At 38.5% G+C, this 22,993-nt stretch overlaps 1 long non-coding RNA gene and 1 gene segment (V, D, J or C); one reads left to right on the top strand and one right to left on the bottom strand.

Moving 5' to 3' along the window:
• Window positions 1-613: 613 nt before the first annotated feature.
• LOC108415717 lies at window positions 614-3,795 on the bottom strand. Of its 6 annotated transcripts, none has more exons than XR_001857063.2 (8): window positions 3,709-3,795; window positions 3,488-3,631; window positions 2,909-2,959; window positions 2,636-2,735; window positions 2,152-2,253; window positions 1,973-2,080; window positions 1,739-1,826; window positions 614-1,575 (listed from the first exon to the last, which is right to left on the bottom strand). It is a non-coding gene; the product is annotated as an uncharacterized LOC108415717 (long non-coding RNA). The 6 variants fall into 6 exon arrangements; XR_005131508.1 differs by having other exon boundaries at window positions 2,909-2,962; XR_001857059.2 differs by having other exon boundaries at window positions 2,909-3,631.
• Window positions 3,796-22,161: 18,366 nt separating this feature from the next.
• On the top strand, window positions 22,162-22,693 carry LOC119264757 (the record flags this gene model as incomplete). The annotated part of the segment is given in 2 exon segments: window positions 22,162-22,288; window positions 22,410-22,693. Coding segments are annotated over 2 exon segments (327 nt in total), but the record flags the coding sequence as incomplete, so codon positions are not given.
• Window positions 22,694-22,993: the final 300 nt, after the last annotated feature.

Raw genomic sequence — 22,993 nt, forward strand, 5'->3', positions numbered from 1 at the left:
TTTTCCTTTGTATTACTGATGATCAACAGCTCTTTCTTTCTCTTTCAAGTGACTCAACATTTGCTTGCAGGAGACTAATAGAGGACAGAGTTTGCTCCATGTGGTGTTGGTGCTCTGTTCTTCGAAAACAGTGCCACTGTCTAAACACTGAACACAGTCATCAAAGGCCTTGTTGTTTACACAGTTCCTATTTTACATACCTTAGTGTCATAAACACTAGTGTTCTGTCCCAGGAAGGCCAAATCCTCCTTTGGGGGTGCCATTATGGCCATTTGCTGTTATTTTTTGAGTCATGAGAACTGAAAACAGTTGACGTCTCAAAACATAATATGACAAATATTATCACAATAACACTAGATGTTATCGTATTGCCCACTCTTATCAACAAGCACAGGAATGTAGAGGATCCCTGAGTGAAGCTCAGAGTGGAATAGTAGTTCTCATAGTTTCCACCTGTTCCTCATCCACTTAGTACTCTGTGTACTGTAACTGCACTTTGTAGGCACTAGTTTACACTTTCCACTGAATTGATTGCAGCCTTCAGATTATTCAACAAAATGGCTGAAATTGCGTTAGAAAAGCAAAACCCTGACTAATGAAAGGCTCCAACAGAGTTTTCTGAAAGACTTTTATTGGTTTTAGAGGTTGAAAAGTGTTGTACTGCTTGTTTCGCTCCAGTGGGGCTGCTGTTCAAGAGATGTATTTGATTGGCTGTAGCATAAAAGTGGAGTTAAAAGTCTGTTTCAGCTCTGTGGAGTGATGGAGCACTCAGGAGGGATGTTCTCCTCTGCTGATGAGGATCAGTTTCAGGTGCTCTTTCACAGGTTCGGGAGTTCTCTAGCTGTGTTCTTCTCTGTTCTTTCTGCAGTCGTTTTGTGGAGCACTCTTTTCCTCAGGAGGGATGTTCTTCTCTGCTGATGAGGAACAGTTCCAGGTGCTCTTTCACAGATTTTGGACTTCTCTAGCTGTGTTCTTCTCTGTTCTTTCTGCAGTCGTTTTGTGGAGCACTCTTTTCCTCAGGAGAGGTTGCAGATGTCCTGCTTTCAAATAACATATTTATCTCCTATCCTCCTTTCTCTGTGCCCTCCTCTATTGATGAGGATCAGTTTCAGGTGCTCTTTCACAGGTTCCTGAGTTCTCTGACTGTTCTTCTTTTTCCAAATCCTTGTTGATGTCTCCACTGACTTAATTCTCAGGCTGCTCTAAAGGTTTTCTTCAGTGGTGAGTATTAAGCATCAGTTCTTCTCCCACTCTTCCACTGCCTGTTTCCATTCCTCCATTTCTTATTCTGGTGTCTCTCTCCAGTCTGTATTTCATCAGGGTCATCATGCAGAGTGGTCATCATGCTGCCACCAGTGTGGTGTTTTCAGTGTCCAGTCATTTCTGTCAATGTGTGCAGGAGCAGACTGAGCAGTATTTCCTCTCATTCTTCTTTCGCTCACACATCCTCCGTTGCATGAAGGAGTTTGTGGATCATCTCTCCTCTGGAATCTGGATTCTGTCTGCCAGCACTGGGCAGCTCATCTCCAGCCATAGTCATCAGTTCTGCGTCTTTCTTCAATGCTTCAATTTCAGCTGGTAGAAAAAAATCTGAGAAATCAGCACCAAAGCTCATCTCCAGTAATCTAACCTGGAAGAATTTGTGACTAATATTTCAATGATTAAAGTTGTTAACATTTGTTTGATTACAGATACAGACACCTGTATCAGATCAGTGCCATCTGTACATTTTACTCACCAGTCTGGTTGATGTTTCCTTCAGTCTTATCCACCATATCAGCCCAACTTTTAATGGGTACAGGATCAACTGTCATTCCCGTCTTTTCCTGCAATAAAACGGATTTTCCAATAAAAAAGAGATTTGATTATTTCAGTTTTTGAATGTTCGTGTGACATTTGAAGGAGGTCTTTTGGTTTCTTAGTCAGAGTTTAACCTCTTTGTTCTTAATATATTATGGTTTGTCTTACGTACCAAGGGCTTGATTGAAAGTAGTCTTTGTGTCGTCCAGCTGAGTGTCCGTCAGTTTGTTTATGTCATCATTCTCAACTTCTACGTCAGCGTCCTTGTGCGACTCATTTCCTTCAGATTTTGAAAGAATTAGCAACTGTATAGCTTATTATGTTCTTAATATCTATGTTTCTTTTACTCACCGAGACTCTGGTCAACTGTTCTCTGGACATCATAAAGCAGATCTACCATCAGACCTTTAATGGTGTTCCAAACTGCTTTGCTATCAGACTTCTTTTCCACATCTTTTCATGCAAGAGACAGAATCAGTCATTAAATCCCGATGTAAGTTATGACTGATGACCAGAGTGTCAGTATCTGCAGAGCTCATCACGTCACATCCTGATTAAAAGATACAGGAGCAGAATTTTCCATAAATTCTTGATTAAACATCCCCAAAAGCTAATATTACATTTCTGTAATATAGTGTTAATGGTAAAGTGAAGGAACCTGTGAAGGAGCTGATGTCTTTCTTAACCACTGGAGGACTGTAATACTACAAATGTCATGGATGTCATGTGAACAGTTTAATTAAGCATTTATTATTCAGTACAACTTTATTAATCAATATTTTTTAAATCAGTGGCATTTTAGGTGTATTATGTATGATTAATTTCTAATTCTTACCCAGCGATTCGGCCATCGATCTTCTCAATGAAAAGGAGCATTAGCTCTTTAATAGCTTCGACCTCAGCTTCCGTGAGTGTTGCCTCTGTCGTTTCTTCTTCTGCTTTAACAAAAATAAATATCACCATGGTACAAATCAACAACCATGTAAACGGCTTTATTTTAGACAAATGAACAAATATCTTGCAGTATTTCATTATAAATGAATATTTTTAAAGTGATATCTCTGTGATTGTAACTTGTTATTGTATTTGTTTCTTATTTGTTTCTTACCCAGATATTCCAGATGGTCATCTGTGTCCATCACCTCAAACATCTCCTCTTCTACTTTAACACAAAATAAATATCAATAATTATAGAAATGAAGAACCAAGCATTTCCCCCTTGATCTCTATGGAGCTTAGAATTTACAGATTCAGAGAGTTTAGTGTTCTTGGTAATTAGTTAGTGCTGGTCCTCGTCTTTGATCTTTGTTGTGTGTGTTGGATGTTTGGTACCTTCAGTCAGTTCAACATCCACCTTTCATGTCTTGTTTTCTTGTTTTAACATGAAATATGTAGCAGCCCTTGGCTTCAAGAAGCAACGCAGAGAGTCTCTAAACGGGTGCTTTATTTTATTCAGCTTGCTGAACACTCTCACGAGCACCGTGAAAACAATAAGATACAGAAAATACAAAAAAATACATGCTTATAATTTCCACAAGTTCATATATAACAAGCTTAAAGTTTTTACCTAGCAATACAAGCTACGTGCCTTAAAGCAGGTGGGTTTAGCGCTATTGCGATAAGTTAGACAGAACAAAAAACATACACCTCAACTCTACAAAATACATAAATACTGCTAGGTGCATACCTCACTCCGCATACCAAGGGGTGCAATATCTGAAGAGGCCTTGAACCTTATTCCCCGCTGTTATTAAAGCTGAAGCTCGAGCTGGCAGCCATTACACGGTAGTGAGCAGAGAACAAAAAACAAAGGACTCGCTAGCTGACCTCTCTGAAACAAAGAATTCACTTAAGTAATACAGAATTATATTTCTGAGAGCTTTAACATCTAAATAAGAACTAACTTACAGTAGTAGAAAATCTGCTAACATGGAGGACAGAGTGAGGAGCGCGAGGCTACCTTTTCCTAACGTGCTGTGCCACCACAATTCCACTCGCGACTCTTAAAGGCACAGTACGTGTACAAAGTGAATGAGTGAATGGTCATTTACAAAATAGTTTCAGAGGTCAACTGTTTTTTTCATGATATCTAGTGTTAATTTGCGCTACTCACCCAGAGGATGGTCATTAGGTGTGTCCACCTCATCCGAATATGTCTGCATGGTGAGTGTTGGGGCTTCTGGCTCAGTGTCAGTAACATTCATCACTTCACATCCTAATTTAAAGAAAATGTCAGATAGTTTTTTATGAATTCTTGGAAAAACATCACCAATAGTTAGTATTTCTTCTCAGCAGTAAAGCTAAAGTGAAGAAACCAGCCATTAGGGGTGCACTTTCTATACTTCTGGTGCCGGTCCCAAGATAAATGGTATAATAAATGATAAATGGTGAGGGTTGCGTCTGGAAGGGCATCCGGAGTAAAACTTGTGCCAAAGCTATCATGCGGATCACAAATATGATTGCCATACCGGATCGGTCGAGGCCCGGGTTAACAACGACCGCCTCCGGTGCTGTTGACCAGCAGGGTGCCGGTGGAAATTGGACTACTGTAGGTCGAAGACCATCAAAGAGGAGAGGAGGAAGGCGGGTTAGAAGGCAGCGAGAGAGAAGGAAAGGCTGGAGTGTGGAGGTTAGAGTAGGGACTCTGAACATAGGGACAATGACTGGTAAAGGCAGAGAGCTTGCAGACATGATGGAGAGAAGGAAGGTAGATATTCTATGTGTCCAGGAGACCAGATGGAAAGGAAGCAAGGCCAGGAACATTGGAGGTGGATTCAAACTGTTCTATCATGGTGTAGAGAGGAAGAGAAATGGAGTAGGGATTTTTTTTGGCAGATGTTATTTTCCATTTCTTACCCAGAGTTTGGTTGTTATCTGCATCTTTTTCATCCAGGTCTGTGGACATTAGCGGTTTTATGGCTTTTGGCTCAGCTTCAGCTTCAATCTGAAGGTCCTCATGTAGAGGAGTTCTCAGCTTCTCCAACATCACAGAAGAAATAGTCTCCAAGCTGCCAGACTCAAAACCTGCTGGGACGTGTGGAGCATTGCTCTCCTTCTCTCCAGCTGCTGGCTGTTGTCTTGCTTGGCTTTCCTCTGCTCTTTCTACATCCGTTGTCTTTGTTTTTTTTCTGCTGTCCCTTCATTTTTCTTGTTCTCCACTTTTTCTTCCTCTTGATTTGCACTTCACCTTCATTTGCTTTATTCTCTGTGTCAGAGTCAGACTGTCGGCCTCCGCAACACCAAAACAAGAAGCAGCTCATTGTGCTGCTGGTCTTCTCTGGTGCATCTACACAGAATGATTTGAAGTCGCAGTGTGTGTGGAATTTGTCTGTATCATAGCCATTATGACATCACAGTGTTCTACTACTGGTCCATCAGGTGAAAAGGTCACCTATTGTGATGTCACTGACCCACAAAGACAACATTCAACACTGTAGTTGCTGCAGTCAATTGGATGTGAATTAAAGCAAAACAGGTGTTTGTGTGTTAAATTATAAGAGAGGTTTTTCTCCACATCCTTAAAATTCAAAGCTCATTACATACAGCGAATACAGTGGTTATGTGCATTAGTGGGTGTGTAATAAAGCGCATGTGCAGCAGTTTAAAGAATCAAATGGAGATGGAGAATTCCAGACATGCAGTGCCTGACTCTGCCCAAATTCCTTGAGGAACACAGATGCTGCTAGGAGAGAGCACCATACATGTGCTGCAGGATGTAGTACAGAGGCAAATTTATGACATCATCGACAGACTTAGCTCTATAAGCAACCTGCAGATAAACTGAAGGGTCAGTCATACTTTATTGAATAACATGCCCTTGCATGTCTGGCTGAACTCACCTTTAATCAAACCTGCAAGGGAGATGAAGCACAGTAACAAGAGCAGAAGGAACCGTGTCCTACTAACCACTCGTCATCAGCGCCTCTCCTCAGTTAAAGATGCTGCTTGTGCTCCTGGTCACTTTATTTCAACAAGTTTTGAAAGGAGTTTGTCTTGGTGAGTGGACACATACATGACATGATGAATATATCTGAACAGAACCAGTTAGATGCTTGCGATAAAAAAAAAGTGAATAGACAGGTGGTGGTCAAATCACAAGTGGACAAATTACGGAAGAAGACAAACATACCAAACACTATCAAGACAAACATACCAAACACTATCAAGACAAACATACCAAACACTATCAAGCAACCAGATCCAAAAGGTAAAGGCCGAAAAGACAAAGTGAAAAAATCCAAAAACACAGTCAATAAACACAGAAGACAAAATAAAGACAGAATTGCTTAGTAGCTCTGCAAAGAGAAGCAACACCTCACAAATACTATAAGCTAAAGGCCGAACTTATATACTAAACTACAGCCAGACACATGACAAACATCACAGGTGCAACAGGTTAGTGAACGTGACTATTTTCCCAGAGAGTTCTTCTAACAGATCCACTGACAAATGTAGGAGGAGTCTTTACATGCTTGAAGAGTAGCACCAAGTCTCTCCTCATTATCTGAACACTGGAACCACCATGATGTTTCTGTGCTCTCTGACTGTCTTTATCATCATGCTAGGTGAGTGTAATTCACTGCACTTAAATCTATGTGAAATATATTTTTATGTTTTCTGTTATTCAATTTGGTTTGGTGTATGTTTATGGAAAGTTTGATCGAGTGGGAATCCATCTGAAAAAAAAAAATATGATTATTATTTCTTCACAGAAAAATGTGCTGCTCAGTCAATAGAACCACTGGAGAACAAAATTCATGCTCTTGAAGATGAGACAGTTACTCTCTCCTGCAAATATGAATCTACTGCTACTAGCAACTATCTGCAGTGGTATCGTCAGTATCCTGGATCCAGACCAGAGTATTTACTGATGATATATCCAGCATCAAAAGCTGTGAGCCATGCAACTCCACCTTTCCCACGACTGAATGCTACAGAAAATAACAAAACAGTGGATCTGATCATCTCCTCTGCTGCAGTATCAGACTCTGCACTCTACTACTGTGCCCTGCAGCCCACAGTGACAGGAAACCCAGCTACACTGTACAAAAACATTTTGCATCACTCAAGCAGAGTCACATGTGTTTCACAAGGGGGAGCTGTTTGTCTTCATCTCACTGAAGATCATATTTCTCTTTTTTAAGGCTTACAAATGTTTACATGCCCTGAATGTAATTAGTGACTACATACAAGAACATTTCTGGAACCACAGCCTGACATTATACAACAGTTCACCTCGTTTTTAACACAATATTGACGCCATGCCATTATGATTTTTATATTTCCTCACAGGTGACTGTGCTGTACAGTCAACAGCACCCATGGAGAACAAAATGCATTTTCATGCTCTTGAAAATGAGACAGTTACTCTGTCCTGTAAATATACGTATGATGGTACTGTGAGATGTCTGCAGTGGTGTCATCAGTATCCTGGATCCAGATCAGCATTTTCAGTGATGATCACTCCAACATTAAAAGCTGTGACACATACTACCTCATGTTTTCCACAAATGATTGATAAAAATAGTGAATCTGTTGATCTCCTCTGCTGCACTATCAGACTCTGCACTCTGCTCCTGTGCTCTGAGCCTCACAGTGGCAGGAAACCCAGCTACACTGTGAGAAACATGTCATCCTGCATTACTGTCAGCCAGTAATCATGATGACATAGGGCGGCATCAGTGCATATGTTAGGGGTGACATGCACATCTGTGAAGGTGCCATTAACGCTAAAGAATATATACGTTTGTATATATACATACAATATATACATATATCTGCTGCCATTCAGATGAGATTTTTTCAGGGAAGCCCTTGTTTATTTCAGCAAGACAACCCCATTCTGCACGTATTACAGCAGCAGGGCTCTGTGGTAAAAGAGTCCTGGTGCTAAACTGGCCTGCCTGTCCCAACATTTTGAAACTTGTTGCGGGCATCAAATTGAAAATTGGCATATATTTTTCAAAACACAAGAAAATTTCTCAATTTTAACATTTGAGATGTTGTCCTTGTAGTATTTTCTTAAAAGATATGGTTTACATAATTTGCATATCATTGCAGTCTATATTTATTAACATTCTGCACACCATCCCACCTTTTTGGAAATGGGGTTGGGTGTGTATAATATAGCCATGGGTAGAACTTCGTAGACCTGGGCCTACACACATAGTTTGCAGATACAGAGTTATTCAAACAAAAAGGATTCCAAGTCAGTTAAAAGTCAGAAATGTAGTTTCAGATTTAAGATAGTTTGGTAGAATGATCCATATATGTGCCCTTGATTCATCGCATTTATTCTTTTTTTGCTCATTCTGGTCTGTGATATACAGTGAAGTCCATAAATAGTCCTCCCAGTAATCATAAGCAAAACAGGCTGTGAAAAGGCTGTAAAAATGATTCTTTATTATTTATCTTTTTATCTTTCATTGCAATATAAAACACAAACCTTCATTTGAAGTACAATGATTTAAAGAATAAAATAAATTCAGCATGAAATACGTGTTTTTCTCAGATCTATGTGTGGCATAGGTGTTGGCAACATTGGAAATTCTCATGAGTGAAATCTAACTGAAGTACATTCCCATTAATATTTTAGGTTTTAAAGTTCACCTGAGCAATTAGGAACACTGAAATTGTCCTCCATGACTTCCTGTTTCACTGAGGTTGAAATATGAGGTGACACACAGGCCAAATTCCCTTAGTCATCCATAATTGTAAGAAAAAATCAGGACATGTATATTACATATGTATTGCACAAAGATATTTAATGATGAGAGTCCACCAGAAGAGGGCAGGTGTAATTAAGTTATACATTTGCAGAAGAAGTCTGAAATTAGGGAACAAGTAACAGCCATATAAACATTTAAATAGAACTTCATAGACATGGGCCTTCACAGATAGTTTACAAGCGTATTCTGTTAAATTGGGATGGCCACAAGTAGAAAGTAAGCCTGTACAACTGCATGGATCCTCTCAGCACTGAACACTCAGTGACCCCCTTCTTTAAGTGCTATCAACTCTCCTGAGAGTTATTAGTGAAAGAGGTGGAGTTCTGTGGCACAATTGAAAAAGCTTCCTTCATCAGTTTCCTTCTTTCTTATGTCGTGCTGTGAACACAGATCAGCTATCATGCTGCCATTTGCTAAATTTATATTGATAATGCTTGTAGGTAAGTGAGTGCATTTTATGCACATACTTTGTTTACTATTTTAAACATAGTTTATAACACCATATTCTGTAACTCAAAAACAAAATACCTAAAGAAATTTGGTTTAATCTTTTGCAGTGGTCTTAAATACAGTAACCGGGTTTGATTTTTAAATGATTTTTTCTTTTATATCAGGTGGAGTTTATTCAATCAATCCATTGGAAACTAAAAAGCAGGTTTCAGTGGGTGACGGTGTTTCCCTCTCTTGCAGCTACAGCACCAGTAATGTGTATATCAATTGGTATCGCCAATATCCCTCATCTAAACTGGACTTTCTCCTGTATACAGATGAATCAGGCAGTTGGGGTGGTTCTCCACCACCTGGCTTCTCTGCTAAGGTTGAGAACAAAAAAGTGGATCTATTGATCTCCTCTGCTAAATTATCTGACTCTGCACTCTACTATTGTGCTCTGGAGCCCAGGCGCCACAGTGACAAGAAACCCAGCTACATTGTACAAAAACTGATAAGGCGATGTGGTTTTGTATTGGGTTTCCTGTCAGGTGTTGCTCTTTTGCTCAGCCAAATACTCAGATAACATTATTTTTTGTACTTACAAACTATGACAAGTATGAATAAAGGAGGGGACACAGATCTATTAGATGTTGGCCTGGAGTTCTGAGCTGCTTCTGCTTCATGCTAGATCTACCACTTTGGTGGTAATCACTTCTTTTAGGCATTTTTTATAATTGTCTTTCAATTTCAACTTGTAGAAACTGTCTTTATCACTTTACAGAGCCCCTTCAGTTTTGTAACATTTGAGGGGTTTTCTTGCAATGGCCTACTTTAGCTGTGACTATACATTGCAAATTACTCACTGAACTGTCATCTCCATTAGTAACAGTCTGAAGTGAATGGTGGTGAGCGCAATGGTGCAGCAGTCCAACTAATATGTGTTATGATTGGCCCCTCCCAGTCCTCCATGTGCTTTTGTTTTGTTTCTTCCTGGTCCTGCCCCGTTGTTTCTGAACTCCACCCTTGACCATTTTGTAAATCCTCTTGTTTACCACCTGTGTCTTGTTAACCAGCATCTGTATTTAAGCCGTGTTTTTCCCTAGTTCATTGCTGGTCTTTGTATTCGTTGGTCTTTGTTTTGGCATTGTGGTGTTTAACGTCGTTCTTCCAGCCTCCGTTGTGTGTTTTTCCTGTTTTCCTTTTTGTTATGTCTTTCCCTCCATCTCTCCGCGTTGGCTGACTCTGGACTGTTTTGACCCTGATTCTGGATTTGCCCCTAATAAATCTCGCTTCTCTCAGCATGTGCGTCCGCCTCATCATTGTTCCACAGCGTTGCAATCTACCTTCAGCTTTGTCCATGCGACCTCCCCCTGGTGTATGTCACATCACTGCCAATATCAGTCTGGAAGTGGAAGTAGTAGTAGTAGTAGTAATAAGAACTTTATTGTCCCAATTAGTGAATTGTTTTTCTAGTATAGTTTGGCAGTACAAGTGCAAGAAAACAACACAACATAATGAGACAGTTTACACATTACAGGTAAACAATAAATGTTACAGCAGAACATCAATAATAATACATAATAATAACAAAATAATAAAAAACACAATGATGAGCCTCCTTATCAGAATAAAGTGTACACACCTGGGCAAAACAAAATGGGCCAAGCCCAAAATAAAATGGTTTTCACAGATGGTTTTGGCCTGGTCAGAGTCCAGATTTAAACCCTATGGAAATGATTTGGTCTCACATTAAACACAAGCTAGCTTGGCAATGCTTTTCAACTGTTTGAAGCCATCAATACAGAGTTGACTGAACACTGACTCTTTTTTCTCTAAAAGGTTGTCTGCAAATTTACCCACAAGACTTCAACATTTAAATAAATGATGGTAGGGCTGGCACTGGTGGCGTGGTGGGTAGCTCTGTCGCCTCACAGCAAGGAGGGCCTGGGTTTGATTCCCTGGCCGGACGACCAGGGTCCTCTCTGTGTGGAGTTTGCATGTTCTCCCCGTGTCTGTGTGGGTTTCCTCCAGGTTCTCCGGTTTCCTCCCACAGTCCAAAGACATGCAGTCAGGCCAAATGGACATGCTAAATTGCATGTGTGAGTGACTGTCTGTCTGTCTGTCTGCCCTGCGATGGACTGGTGACCTGTCCAGGGTGTATCCTGCCTTCCACCCGAAGACCGCTGGGATAGGCTCCAGCACCCCCCAGGACCCTGACGGAGAAGCATCTTAGAAAATGGATGGATGGAAAACTGTCCTGTATAAAGTTTATTTAGATATGTTTAGAACATAGATACGGTTTTTCTTCAGTAATTTTTGTAGGCCTGTGGCATGAAGTGGTATTTTAAGATGGCAGCTAAAAAAACAGGTGTTGCTTTCAGTCAGACATCATTTTCACTGCTAAGAGAGCTAGTTTTGTAAATATGTTCTGAACTAGTGTTTAGTCTTCAAGTGTTCTGCATTTGCCTGCACAGTTACATTTCCAAACCAGCAAGCAATACAGGGTCAAAACACTACTGTAAAACATCTCTCATATGGTCTGATTGACATTAAAGGAAGTTTTTGCTGCCTATTTCTATTACATTTCTATACATTCAGCCCCATTTCAGCTTATTATTCAGGACAAGCACAAGATATTTCTGATCAGAGATAATCTCAATAGGCTGACCTTTAATGTTCAAAGGTAAGGACTCCTAAGTACTCTCCTAAGTTCCCAAATGCTTGTGGTTGTGACATGGAGCGATGAGGCAGACACATGTGCTGAAAAAATTTATTCTGGGCAATACTCAGGGTCAGAACAGTCCATGGTCAGAGAGCCAATACGGAGATAAGGTGGGACAGAAATAATGAAAATAAACAGGTTAAACAAACAACAGGGCTGGAAGATCAAACAACATACAACACATCAAACCTCAAACATGAAACATATCAAACAAAGACCAGCACAAGACTAGGGAAAACACAGGGCTTAAATACAAAAGGGCTAACAAGGGAAATTTCTCAGTTTCAACATTTGAAATGTTGTCTTTTTTCATTTTGGGAAGAGGATTGTGTATTGAACCATTATCTTCACTGAAGAACTCTTGAAGAACCATTATTTAAGAGAGTAGGCCATAATGTGATCTGATCTATCCAACAAAGGCGAAGGGGAAGCACATTTAACAGTGGCATATCACATGTCCGAAGTCTGTTTTTCCTAGTGTGGAAGTTTATATGTTGACAATAGTTGTCCAGACATTTATGCAAAGAACAGTTATTAAAATGATCTAATATAAGCTTTGGTGCAGCTCAGGAAATTATTTAAACCTCTGGTTAAGATGATATATTGCCTCTTGTGCTTTGGGGAAATTATAAACCACTGTAAAGGGCATCTGTGGGAACTCCTGGGGAAGTAAAATGGTCAGAGTAACACACAATGCAATTCAATATCAGGGGTGCAGAGATACTCCCTTATCATAACTGATTTATGCCACACAAGGATGGCCTGGTTTTTTATTAGCTGTTAGTCTGACATTTGGTTAAGCTACAAAAATAAATACAAGAAGATCTACATTATGTAATGATCTTTTCAATCCTTTCAAGCATCATTTCTTAAAATAAACAAAATTATCAGCATCATTTCACAGAACAAGCTCAATTATCTGACAACGTATAAAGAAACTTGAATAACCTAGTCTAGAAGTAAGTTACATAATCTTATATTATTGAAGCACTCCCATAATTAACATTGTTAGATACATTATACTGCCAAAAGTATTCACTTACCCATTCAAATAATTGAATTCAGGTGTTCACCAGTGCACAAAGCAAGGTCCATAAAGACTTGGCTGTGCGAGTTTGGTGTGGAAGAACTTTATTGCACCTCAACCCGGTAGAACACCTTTGGGATGAATTAGAGTGGAGAGCGTGAGCCAGGCCTTCTCGTCCAACATCAGTGTCTGACCTCACAAATGCACTTCTGGAAGAATGGTCAAAATTTCCCATAAATCCAAACTTAAACCATGTGGAAAGCCTTCCCGGAAGAGTTGAGGCTGTTGTAGCTGCAAAGGGTGGGCCAACATCATATTAAACCCTATGGATTAAGAATGGAATTTCACTCAAGTTCATATGTGTGTGAAGGCAGATGAGCGAATACTTTTGGAAATATAGTGTAACATCAATCTTTAGTATTTATTCTATCAAATTTTGCCTGTGTTACAGTTTCCGTTCTTCTCTGATGAAGTTGCATTCTGTCTTTACACATCGCACAGCATCCAACTTTTTTTTGGGGCATGGTGTTGTACAAAAATAGAGCAACAGACAGTCAAATTGTGTTAAACATATATATTACATCAACTATGTATGATGAAATTAAAGTGATCTGCAGTTTGTCTAATACAAAGGTTTAGGAAACAGAAGAAAGCTGCCTTTGAGTAAAAGGGCAGTCTAACTTATTTTAATCATAAGCAAAACAAAAAAAAAAATCTTTATTGTTTGTCTTGATATCCATCCTTAGAAAATGAACAAAAATCTTATCTTTATTTGAAGTACAATAATTGAAAGAACAGACATAAAGTTAATGATGGAATAAATGTTTTTCTCAAATCTATGTGTGCCATAAGTGTTGGCACCCTATGAAATTCTCATGAGTAAAATCTAACTGAAGTATTTTCCAATTCATATTTCATATTTTAAAGTTCTGGGTCTTCTTTGTCAAATTTTTCATTACGAAATTCACCAAATGTTATCAGTGGGTAACGGTTCTGGACCACAGGCAGGCCAGTTTAGCACCAGGACTCTTTTACCACAGAGCCATGCTGCTGTAATACGTACAGAACATGCTTCCTTCCTCAGTTTCTTTCTTTGTCATGTAGAGCTGTCACTAAACACAGATGATACCACGCAGCCGTTTATTAATTTTATTTTAATAATGTTTGTAGGTGAGTGAGGATACAATGCACATAAAATAGCAAAAGAAATTCAGAATTTTTTTTCCAGTCCTTATTCAGTCTTAAACGCAGTGATTTTTTTTTTCTTTTACATCAGGTGGAGTTTATTCAATCAATCCATTGGAAACTGAAATGCAAGTTTTAGTGGGTGAACCTGTTTCACTCTCCTGCAGCTACAGCAGCAGCAATGTGTACATTCATTGGTATCACCAGTATCCCTCATCTAAACTGGAATCTCTCCTGTATACAGATGAATTAGGGAGCGTGTGGGGTTCTCCATCACCTGGCATCTTGCTAAGGTGGAGAAGAAAATAGTGAATCTGTTGATCTCCTCTGCTAAATTATCAGACTCGGCACTCTACTATTGTGCTCTGGAGCCCTCAGGAAACCCAGCTACACTGTACAAAAACTCACTGCAGGGATGACTGATGAACATGGCTTACAACAATTGTACACTCATAAGATAATAATATTACCTGGTACTGGTTCTTGAACAAAGTAGAATTATCAGTTGTGAGAGTTGTGTGCAGTTCATATCATACTTATATTTGGACTGGCTTTATTTATACAATATCAATTATTATCACGTTTTAAAAATCTGATATATTAGCTGAAGGTTTAAAAAAAGATGTTGTGGTTTTTAATGTTTTGAGTGTTTTAAAGGTGTAAATGTAAAATTGTAAGAAATATAAATTGTACTTTTTCTCTTCAAAGTGCTTTATTATTGCAGTACCTGTATTTTCCATCACTGGTCAACATGAAACCTGTACAGTAGTGTTTAATGATTTGGTGTGAAAGAGTCACTGAGTCATTTTATTGATTCCTTCTGCTGATTCTCTTTGTCTCCGAGCTGCTCTGTACTGTATATATTACTGCTGTACGTTGATGCCCTGTGTTAGTCTTTTAACACAGTGACTGTGAAAAATTCATTGATCTCCACAGGAGATTTAGATGTTGTTCTGTTTACCAGCCTGATCAGATGAAATGAGATCAGAGTTGAGAAGCATGAGCTTCACTGTGAACTAGGAGTGGGTGGAGCTACAAGTGGGAAGATACAGAACACATAAGAACAGAGAGACAACACAGCCATGAATGTCTAATGCTGGAGATCTGAACAATCATGCTGCTCTTCTTCTCTGTTTCCATGGCTGTTTCCAGTTTTGGTGAGTCATCAGTGACACACATCATATTTTAAGGGATTACACTTATATAAGAGAATCTATGTCTTTTTAATGTGTCAAAGTTTTGAATATTTCTGTGCTTTTCTTTACAGGAGAAACTGCTGACATCATCAAACAGAACCAAACCAGCATGTTAGTGAGTGAAGGCAGCAACGCCACACTGTCCTGCACATATGGTGGAAATGTTTACAGTCTCCACTGGTATCAGCAAAAGCCTGGATCAAGACCAGAGTTCCTGCTCCTGGTTGATGAAACCACTCAACACATAACTAAGGCTGAAACACTTGAGCGATTGTCCATCTCACTTAATAAACAGAGTAAGACGGTTGATCTGTTGATCTCCTCTGCTACAGTATCAGACTCTGCACTCTACTACTGCGCCATGCAGCCCACAGTGACAGGAAACCCAGCTACACTGTACAAAAACATTTCACATGCAGAATCACATTTGTTTCACAAGGGGAGTTGTTTGTCTTCATCTCACTGAAGATCATATTTCTCTTTCTTAAGGTTTACAAATGTTTACCTGCCCTGAGTTTATTTAGTGGGTACATATAAGAACATTTCTAGAAGCACAGCCTGACATTAGTTTGTTAAGTAGTATGTTATTTAAAGGTTACCTACATAGGGACTACGTAACACATGCATAAGGAATACCATTTTTATGCAGATTTATTTGAGTACTTATGACCAGCTATTGGTAGTAACCAAAAGATGACATAAGATTCTCTGTGAAGCAAATGACATTGCAATGACAAAAGGGACCTTTAAATAAAGTGAAGGACATTTGTTTTATTTATAACACTGTTAGGAAACCTCTTTCACAAGTAATGGAACTTAGAAGGAAGGTGTAGTTCAGAAGCTTGTGTTGGTTCTACATGGTGCCACATGAGTTAAATTACAAAACACTTATGCTAATAAAATCATTCACTTTAGTTTATAGTATCTTGCTAATATTGGTATAAGCTTTGATAAATACTCAAGTATTGCCTGAGAAATGCATTATTTCATTGATTATGCATGTGTTATGTTGTCCTTACATAGGTAGCCTTCTAATTAAGTGTTCATTCTAATTAAGTTCATTCTTTCAGCTAAGATTTTCAAAGGCCTCAGCACAAAAGGATGTGGAAATAGCTTTTAAATCAGGTTTTTATTGCACATTTTAAAGTTATGCTACTTCCAAATTATGCAAAAGCCCCAAATTCAAACTACTCCCTAACTGTGTACAAAAAGAAAGCTTCAAACCCCTTAACAATCGACAGTCCTCTCCCTCCCCCACCAAATTTCTCCATCAGTATGGAAGTAGCTTACCACATATCTAATCTCACTGTTACTGTATGACATCATCAGCACTGAGAAAATGGGGACAGGTTGTGATCTAGGAGGAGGAGCAGACTGACACCACAGTAGATTCTTTCTTCCTGATTGTTTTAATGTTCTTCAGTGCTGTGCTCTTACAGAGTGTAACGGAGCTCTCGTCCGTTCCATGCTGTGAGCTAGTGTAATGGACAAAAACACAAGACAACCTCAAAGTTTTAAAGACTCTTTTATTGTTTCCCACATGCCTGCAGTGGCAAACACCAGGCGGACCTTTTTGAGATTCTGCAAAACAAATAAACAATTGTGATTATTTGCACTGTTCAGGGTGGCCAACTGATGGTGTAGATAATAACCAATTTATCTATGACCCTATTTATTTGAAATAATTGTTTGTTCCAGCATGGCAGCAGCCTGTTGCAGGTCAAAGGATCCAAGCCTAGGGGGTTCATGGGTTATGTAGTCATTGGGATTTTTTTCTAATAGTGAGAGGAGGAAGAAGAGAATGACATAAATCCATGAAAATATATGTTGCGTAATGGCCAAGGGTTGTTTCTGAAAATAAGTAAAATGATCAGCACTATTTCTCAATCAAGCTCAGTCATAATACAATTCATAAAGTCAATATTTAGGAAAAATTTGAATAAATCTAAAAATAATTATTACTGTATTATTATAGTTATTATTGTGTAAAACACATAGATGTAGTGATGGAAGTCTGCCAGAAAAGGGAAGCTTTAATCTAGATTTGCTGGACTGAAGTGAGTTAAGCTTCTGAGGACGTTGAATGGAGGGATTGAGAAAAAAAAAATGGGAATTTGAGACTGCAGTTTTGTCTAGTTATTCACAGATGCTCTGCGGCTTCTTGCATACAACACTGATACTGATTTTTTATTTACTTATGTTTCTTTCTTCTTTTTAAAAAGGCTCCGAAACAAATGTTATTCTGTAGGTTCACTTTCATTCAGCACAGGTTGTGTTGTGTTATGCATTTATCCACTGTTGCTGCCATTGTTAAAGTAAATCTATAGTAATAGGCTCTTAAGATATTACTTCAAAATTATAGCTGGTTGTAAAAGGCTGAGAAAACTCCACACACTAATTAACCTACCATGTAGAGATGCGAGATTTATTAGGGGCAAATCCAATGTCAGGGTCAAGGAGCCGACATGGAGAGATCGGAGAATAGACATGATAAACAGAAACACAGACTAAACACAACAGAGAACAAATTACACAGAGGCTAGAAGAACAAACAGCAAACAATACCATACATTTTAAACACTCCAAAGACCAGCAAGAGACTAGGGGAAACACAAGGCATAAATACAGGGACAGGTAATGAGTCACAGGTGGTTAACAAGAGGGTAACAGGTGAAAACAATCAAGGGCAGGGTCTGGAAACAAGGGGGCAGGACCGGGAAGGAATCAAAACAAAAGCACATGGACAGGATTTGGAGGGGCCAATAGTAGAAATGCTCTACAGCAGCACATGTCTATTGATATCTCAAGATATGAAACAATATGATCATTTGTCATATTAAATGGACTTACCAGAAAATATGATTAAAATTAGAGAGAGATATTTTGCTATATGTCCGATTTCTTGAGCCTAATATGAATACTAATCTGATTCTGTGTAAACACAAGTATAGAAAAAAATCACTTTAAAAACACAGTGAAATTAAAAACAAGAAGAAAAAAAAAGACTTTAGGAATGAAGAGAAAAAACTACATGTCTCTTCTCAGTTACAACATCATTCAAATTCAAATTAAAGGTCTAATCTAATCCCACTTTAAACTTATCTTTGGCATTCATATAGTTTACATATTATATAAATAAAATATTTCTATAAGCATAATCACATAAACACCATGTTGACAAAATGAAGGTAACACAGAGTGAAATATCGGAACCAGTTACAGCTGATGACCTTAAAAAAGACAAGCTTCATCCATTTATCCGTGTTCTTATAACAGATCCACAATTACAACAGATTAACCACACTTTTAGAATAGAATCCACAACCATTTGTCACTGTGTTTGCACACTGTGAAATTAGACCTCTGCATTTAACCCATCCATGCAGTGAAACACCCACATACACGCACACTAGGGGGCAGTGAGCACACTTGCCTGGAGCAGTAGGCAGCGCTATCCATGGTGCCCATGGAGCTATTGGGGGTCAGGTGTCTTGCTCAAGGGTACTTCAGTCATGGACTGTTAGCCAAGGGAATCGAACCAGCAACCTTCCGGTCACAGGGCTGGTTCCCTAACCTCCAGCCCACGACTTTATCTGAAATACATATTTATGTTTCTTGTTATTGACTTTGTGGTGAGATGTTTGTGTATGGTAAGTTTGGTCAAATAACAATCCATCTTCAATCAATCAATCAATCAACATTTATTTTGACTCTGAAGTATCTTATAATAATTCTATTAGAAAATGTTTTTGATCTGTATGTCCTCACAGAGAACTTTGTTTCACGGTCAATAGCACAACTGGAGAACAAAACAGAGGTTGAATATGAGAGACTTACTCTCTCCTCCATGTATGAATATAGAGGTACCGGGAACTATTTGCACTGGTATCGGCAGTATCCTGGATCCAGACCAGAGTATTTACTGATGATTTTTCCAGCATCCAAAACTGTATAGGGTAGTTAACCCTATAGACAATGTTAATAACAATAAGATTGATAATAGTTTTGTGAATGTCTGACACAATAATCTATATTGTGTAATGGCCTTTATAATCATTCCAAGCATTATTTCTTAGAATAAACAAACTTATCAGCATCATCTCACAGAACAAGCTCAATTATCTGACAATGCATAAAGACCCTTAATGAATAAACCAGTCTAGATTTAAGTTGATTAATCTTATATTATTGCAGCATCATAATGAAAAATGTTAGATATAATAATCTATGATCTTTTCATTTGCCACTACCAACAACACAATGTTTGCCAATAAACTTGATAATATGTAATTGAAAAGTTATCCCCAAGTCAACCAGAGATGTAATGACGGATGTCCACCAGAAGAGGGCAGGTTTGATCTTGATTTGCTTGATTGAGGGGAGTTATGCTCTTGCAGGGGAACTGAAGTGAGAGGCCAAGTAAAACAACCTTAAGAAAAGTCTGAAGTTTTCAGTCTGATCCTGAGAGTTGCAATAATGTTATTCTGTAGGTAAATATTAATTCAATATTAGTTCCGGCCATGCAAGATGATTGGTTGAGAGGCGTTCTAACTGTGCTGTTATTTCGTACGCAGTACACAGTATCACTCCACTGAGAAGCCAATTGCTAAGCAGCGACTGTGATAGCTGTAGGAGATGCTCAAGCCATTTGAACGATTTTACTTCTTAATTTGCACACAAACAGGGAATGGACACTTGACCGACAGCCAATTGGGTCAGACTCTGAAGATGAGACTACACTAAATTCTGAAACTGTCATCACCACTGAGCAGCTTTTCAGTCGGCAGCTGAGACAGAAGAACAGCTAAACAACCTGGAATTAGCCGGCAATTAACCGAATATCATTCGCCAAACAAAATTGGCTGCAAGATGCTTTACTGACTGGCTGGAACAAAACATTAATATTGATCTGGCAAAAATTGATAAAACTGAGCTAAACTTGATATTATGTCTTATGGCTCAGTCTGCAGACTGAGCAGCAAGTGTGTGGAGCTCGTTACTCTGATGTAGCAACAAGCTGCTTGTTAAGGAACTATAATTTGGCGGAAGGAACTGCGAACATTAAGACATTAAACGACATGCTCACAGCCCAATTTATTGATTGCTTTATTTATTTATTTAACTGTTGTATAAAAGCAATAAAACACTCAAGGTTGAGTGTTATCACATCATCATTATGACCTATGGCTGTGATTTGATCACAGATATGAGATGTTATTTCGCAATAGCACACCCCCTCGCATGTTCTATTGCTTCAATAATATATATATATATATATATATATATATATATATATATATATATATATATATATATATATATATATATATCACAAAAGTGAGTACCCCTCACATTTCTGCAAATATTTAAATGTTCCTACATTGATTTTATGAACTGTCTTATTCCAATGACATTACTCAATACTTGAGCTTGATTTTAAACTTATCTTGGGTATTTATACATGACATATTATATACATAATAAATTCTATGACTGTAATCACAAAACCACCATGTTAACAAACTGAGAAATGTAGGAGGAGTCTTTACATGCTTGAACAGTAGCACCACATCTCTCCTCACTATCTGAACACTGGAGCCACCATGATGTTTCTGTGCTCCCTGACTGTCTTTATCATCATGATAGGTGAGTAGAATTTACTACATTTAAATCTGTGTGAAATACATCTTTGTGTTTTCTATTATCTTCTTGTTTGGTGATGTGTATGATTAGTTTGGTTCTACTTAAAAAAATCCTTATTTCTTCACAGAGAACTGTGTTTCACAGTCAATAGAACCACTGAAGAACACAACTCATGCTGTTGAAGATGAGAAAGTTACTCTCTCCTGCAAATATGTGTTTGATCGTGTTGCAAACAGTCTGCAGTGGTATCGTCAGTATCCTGGATCCAGACCAGAGTATTTACTGATGTTCATTCCAGCTACAAAAACTGTGAGCCATGCAACTCCACCTTTCCCACGACTAAATGCTACAGAACAGGGCAATCTGACAATCTCCTCTGCTGCAGTATCAGACTCTGCACTCTACTACTGCGCCCTGCAGCCCACAGTGACAGGAAACCCAGCTACACTGTACAAAAACTCACTGCAGGATGATGCTTTAAATTTTTCAGTCTTAAACTGAGTTGAACTGTGAAGTAAAATCCATTTGCTTTGAGTGACCTTGTATCTTAATTATGTTTAATTTATTCAGTCAAATGATAGAACATTCAATGCTGTCACTAACAAAACAATCATAACACGGCTGAACTACTTCACTGACTAGTGAACTCAGCTTTGAACAATTGTACACTCATAAGATAATAATATTACCTGGTACTGGTTCTTGAACAAGGTAGGATGATCAGGGCTGTGGGCAGTTTTAAATGTATCCTTACTCTTTATTTATATAGTATTTTGAAGGTTTAAATGTTCAAAATGTAAGAAATAAAAATGCTATATTTTTCCTTCAAAGTGTAATTGAATAAGTGTATTAATGTTCTGCTTTTTCTACTGCTTTATTATTGCAGTACAAAAATTTTCCATCACTGGTCAAAATAAAACCTGTACAGTACACTCTCAGAAACAAAGGGATGACACTGTCACTGGGGCAGTACCTTTTTTGTCCTTGTGGTGGTGCCCTCAGGGGTACATCTCTGCACCTTTAGCCAGGAAACAAAACTGTATCATAATCCATTAAAATTATATTTTCTAAGTTGTATATTTATTGTATTGTTCTATGTTAAGACATTAGTTTATTTAAAAAATGCAAATATCTACTTTTCCACTGGAAAAAAAAGTATTTATGGTACACAATCAGACCTGTACCAGAATCTTGTACCTGCATGGTACCTTTATTTCTAACAGTGCAGAGTTGAATGATTTGGTGTGAAAGAGTCACTGAGTCATTTTATTGATTCCTTCTGCTGATTCTCTTTGTCTCTGAGCTGCTCTGTACTGTATATATTACTGCTGTACGTTGATGCCCTGTGTTAGTCTTTTAACACAGTGGCTGATGAAATGAGATCAGAGTTGTGATGTATGAGCTTCACTGTGAACTAGGAGTGGGTGGAGCTACAAGTGGGAAGATACAGAACACATAAGAACAGAGAGACAACACAGCCATGAATGTCTAATGCTGGAGATCTGAACAATCATGCTGCTCTTCTTCTCTGTTTTCATGGCTGTTTCCAGTTTTGGTGAGTCATCAGTGACACACATCATATTTTAAGGAATTACAGTTAAATAAGAGAATCTTTTAAATGTGTCAAAATCTTAAAAAAGTCTACGTTTTGAACATTTCTGTGCTTTTCTTTACAGGAGAAACTGCTGACATCATCAAACAGAACCAAACCAGCATGTTATTGAGTGAAGGCAGCAACGCCACACTGTCCTGCACATATGATGGATATGTTAACAGTCTCCACTGGTATCAGCAAAAGCCTGGATCAAGACCAGAGTTCCTGCTGCTGATCATGGAATCCAATCGACACATAACTAAGGCTGAAACACTTGATGAGCGATTGTCCATCTCACTTAATAAACAGAATAAGACGGTTCATCTGGAGATCTCCTCTGCTGCAGTATCAGACTCTGCACTCTACTACTGTGCCATGCAGCCCACAGTGACAGGAAACCCAGCTACACTGTACAAAAACATTTCACATGCAGTATCACATTTGTTTCACAAGAGGGAGCTGTTTGTCTTCATCTCATTGAAGATCATATTTCTCTTTCTTAAGGTTTACAAATGTTTACCTGCCCTGAGTTTATTTAGTGGGTACATATAAGAACATTTCTAGAACCACAGCATGACATTAGTTTGTTATGTAATACTTTATTTGAAGGTTACCTACATAAAGGCTGCATAACACATGCATAAGCACTGAATATCATATTTATGA

Source organism: Pygocentrus nattereri, chromosome 2 (assembly GCF_015220715.1).
Source record: "Pygocentrus nattereri isolate fPygNat1 chromosome 2, fPygNat1.pri, whole genome shotgun sequence".
NCBI lineage: Eukaryota > Metazoa > Chordata > Actinopteri > Characiformes > Serrasalmidae > Pygocentrus > Pygocentrus nattereri.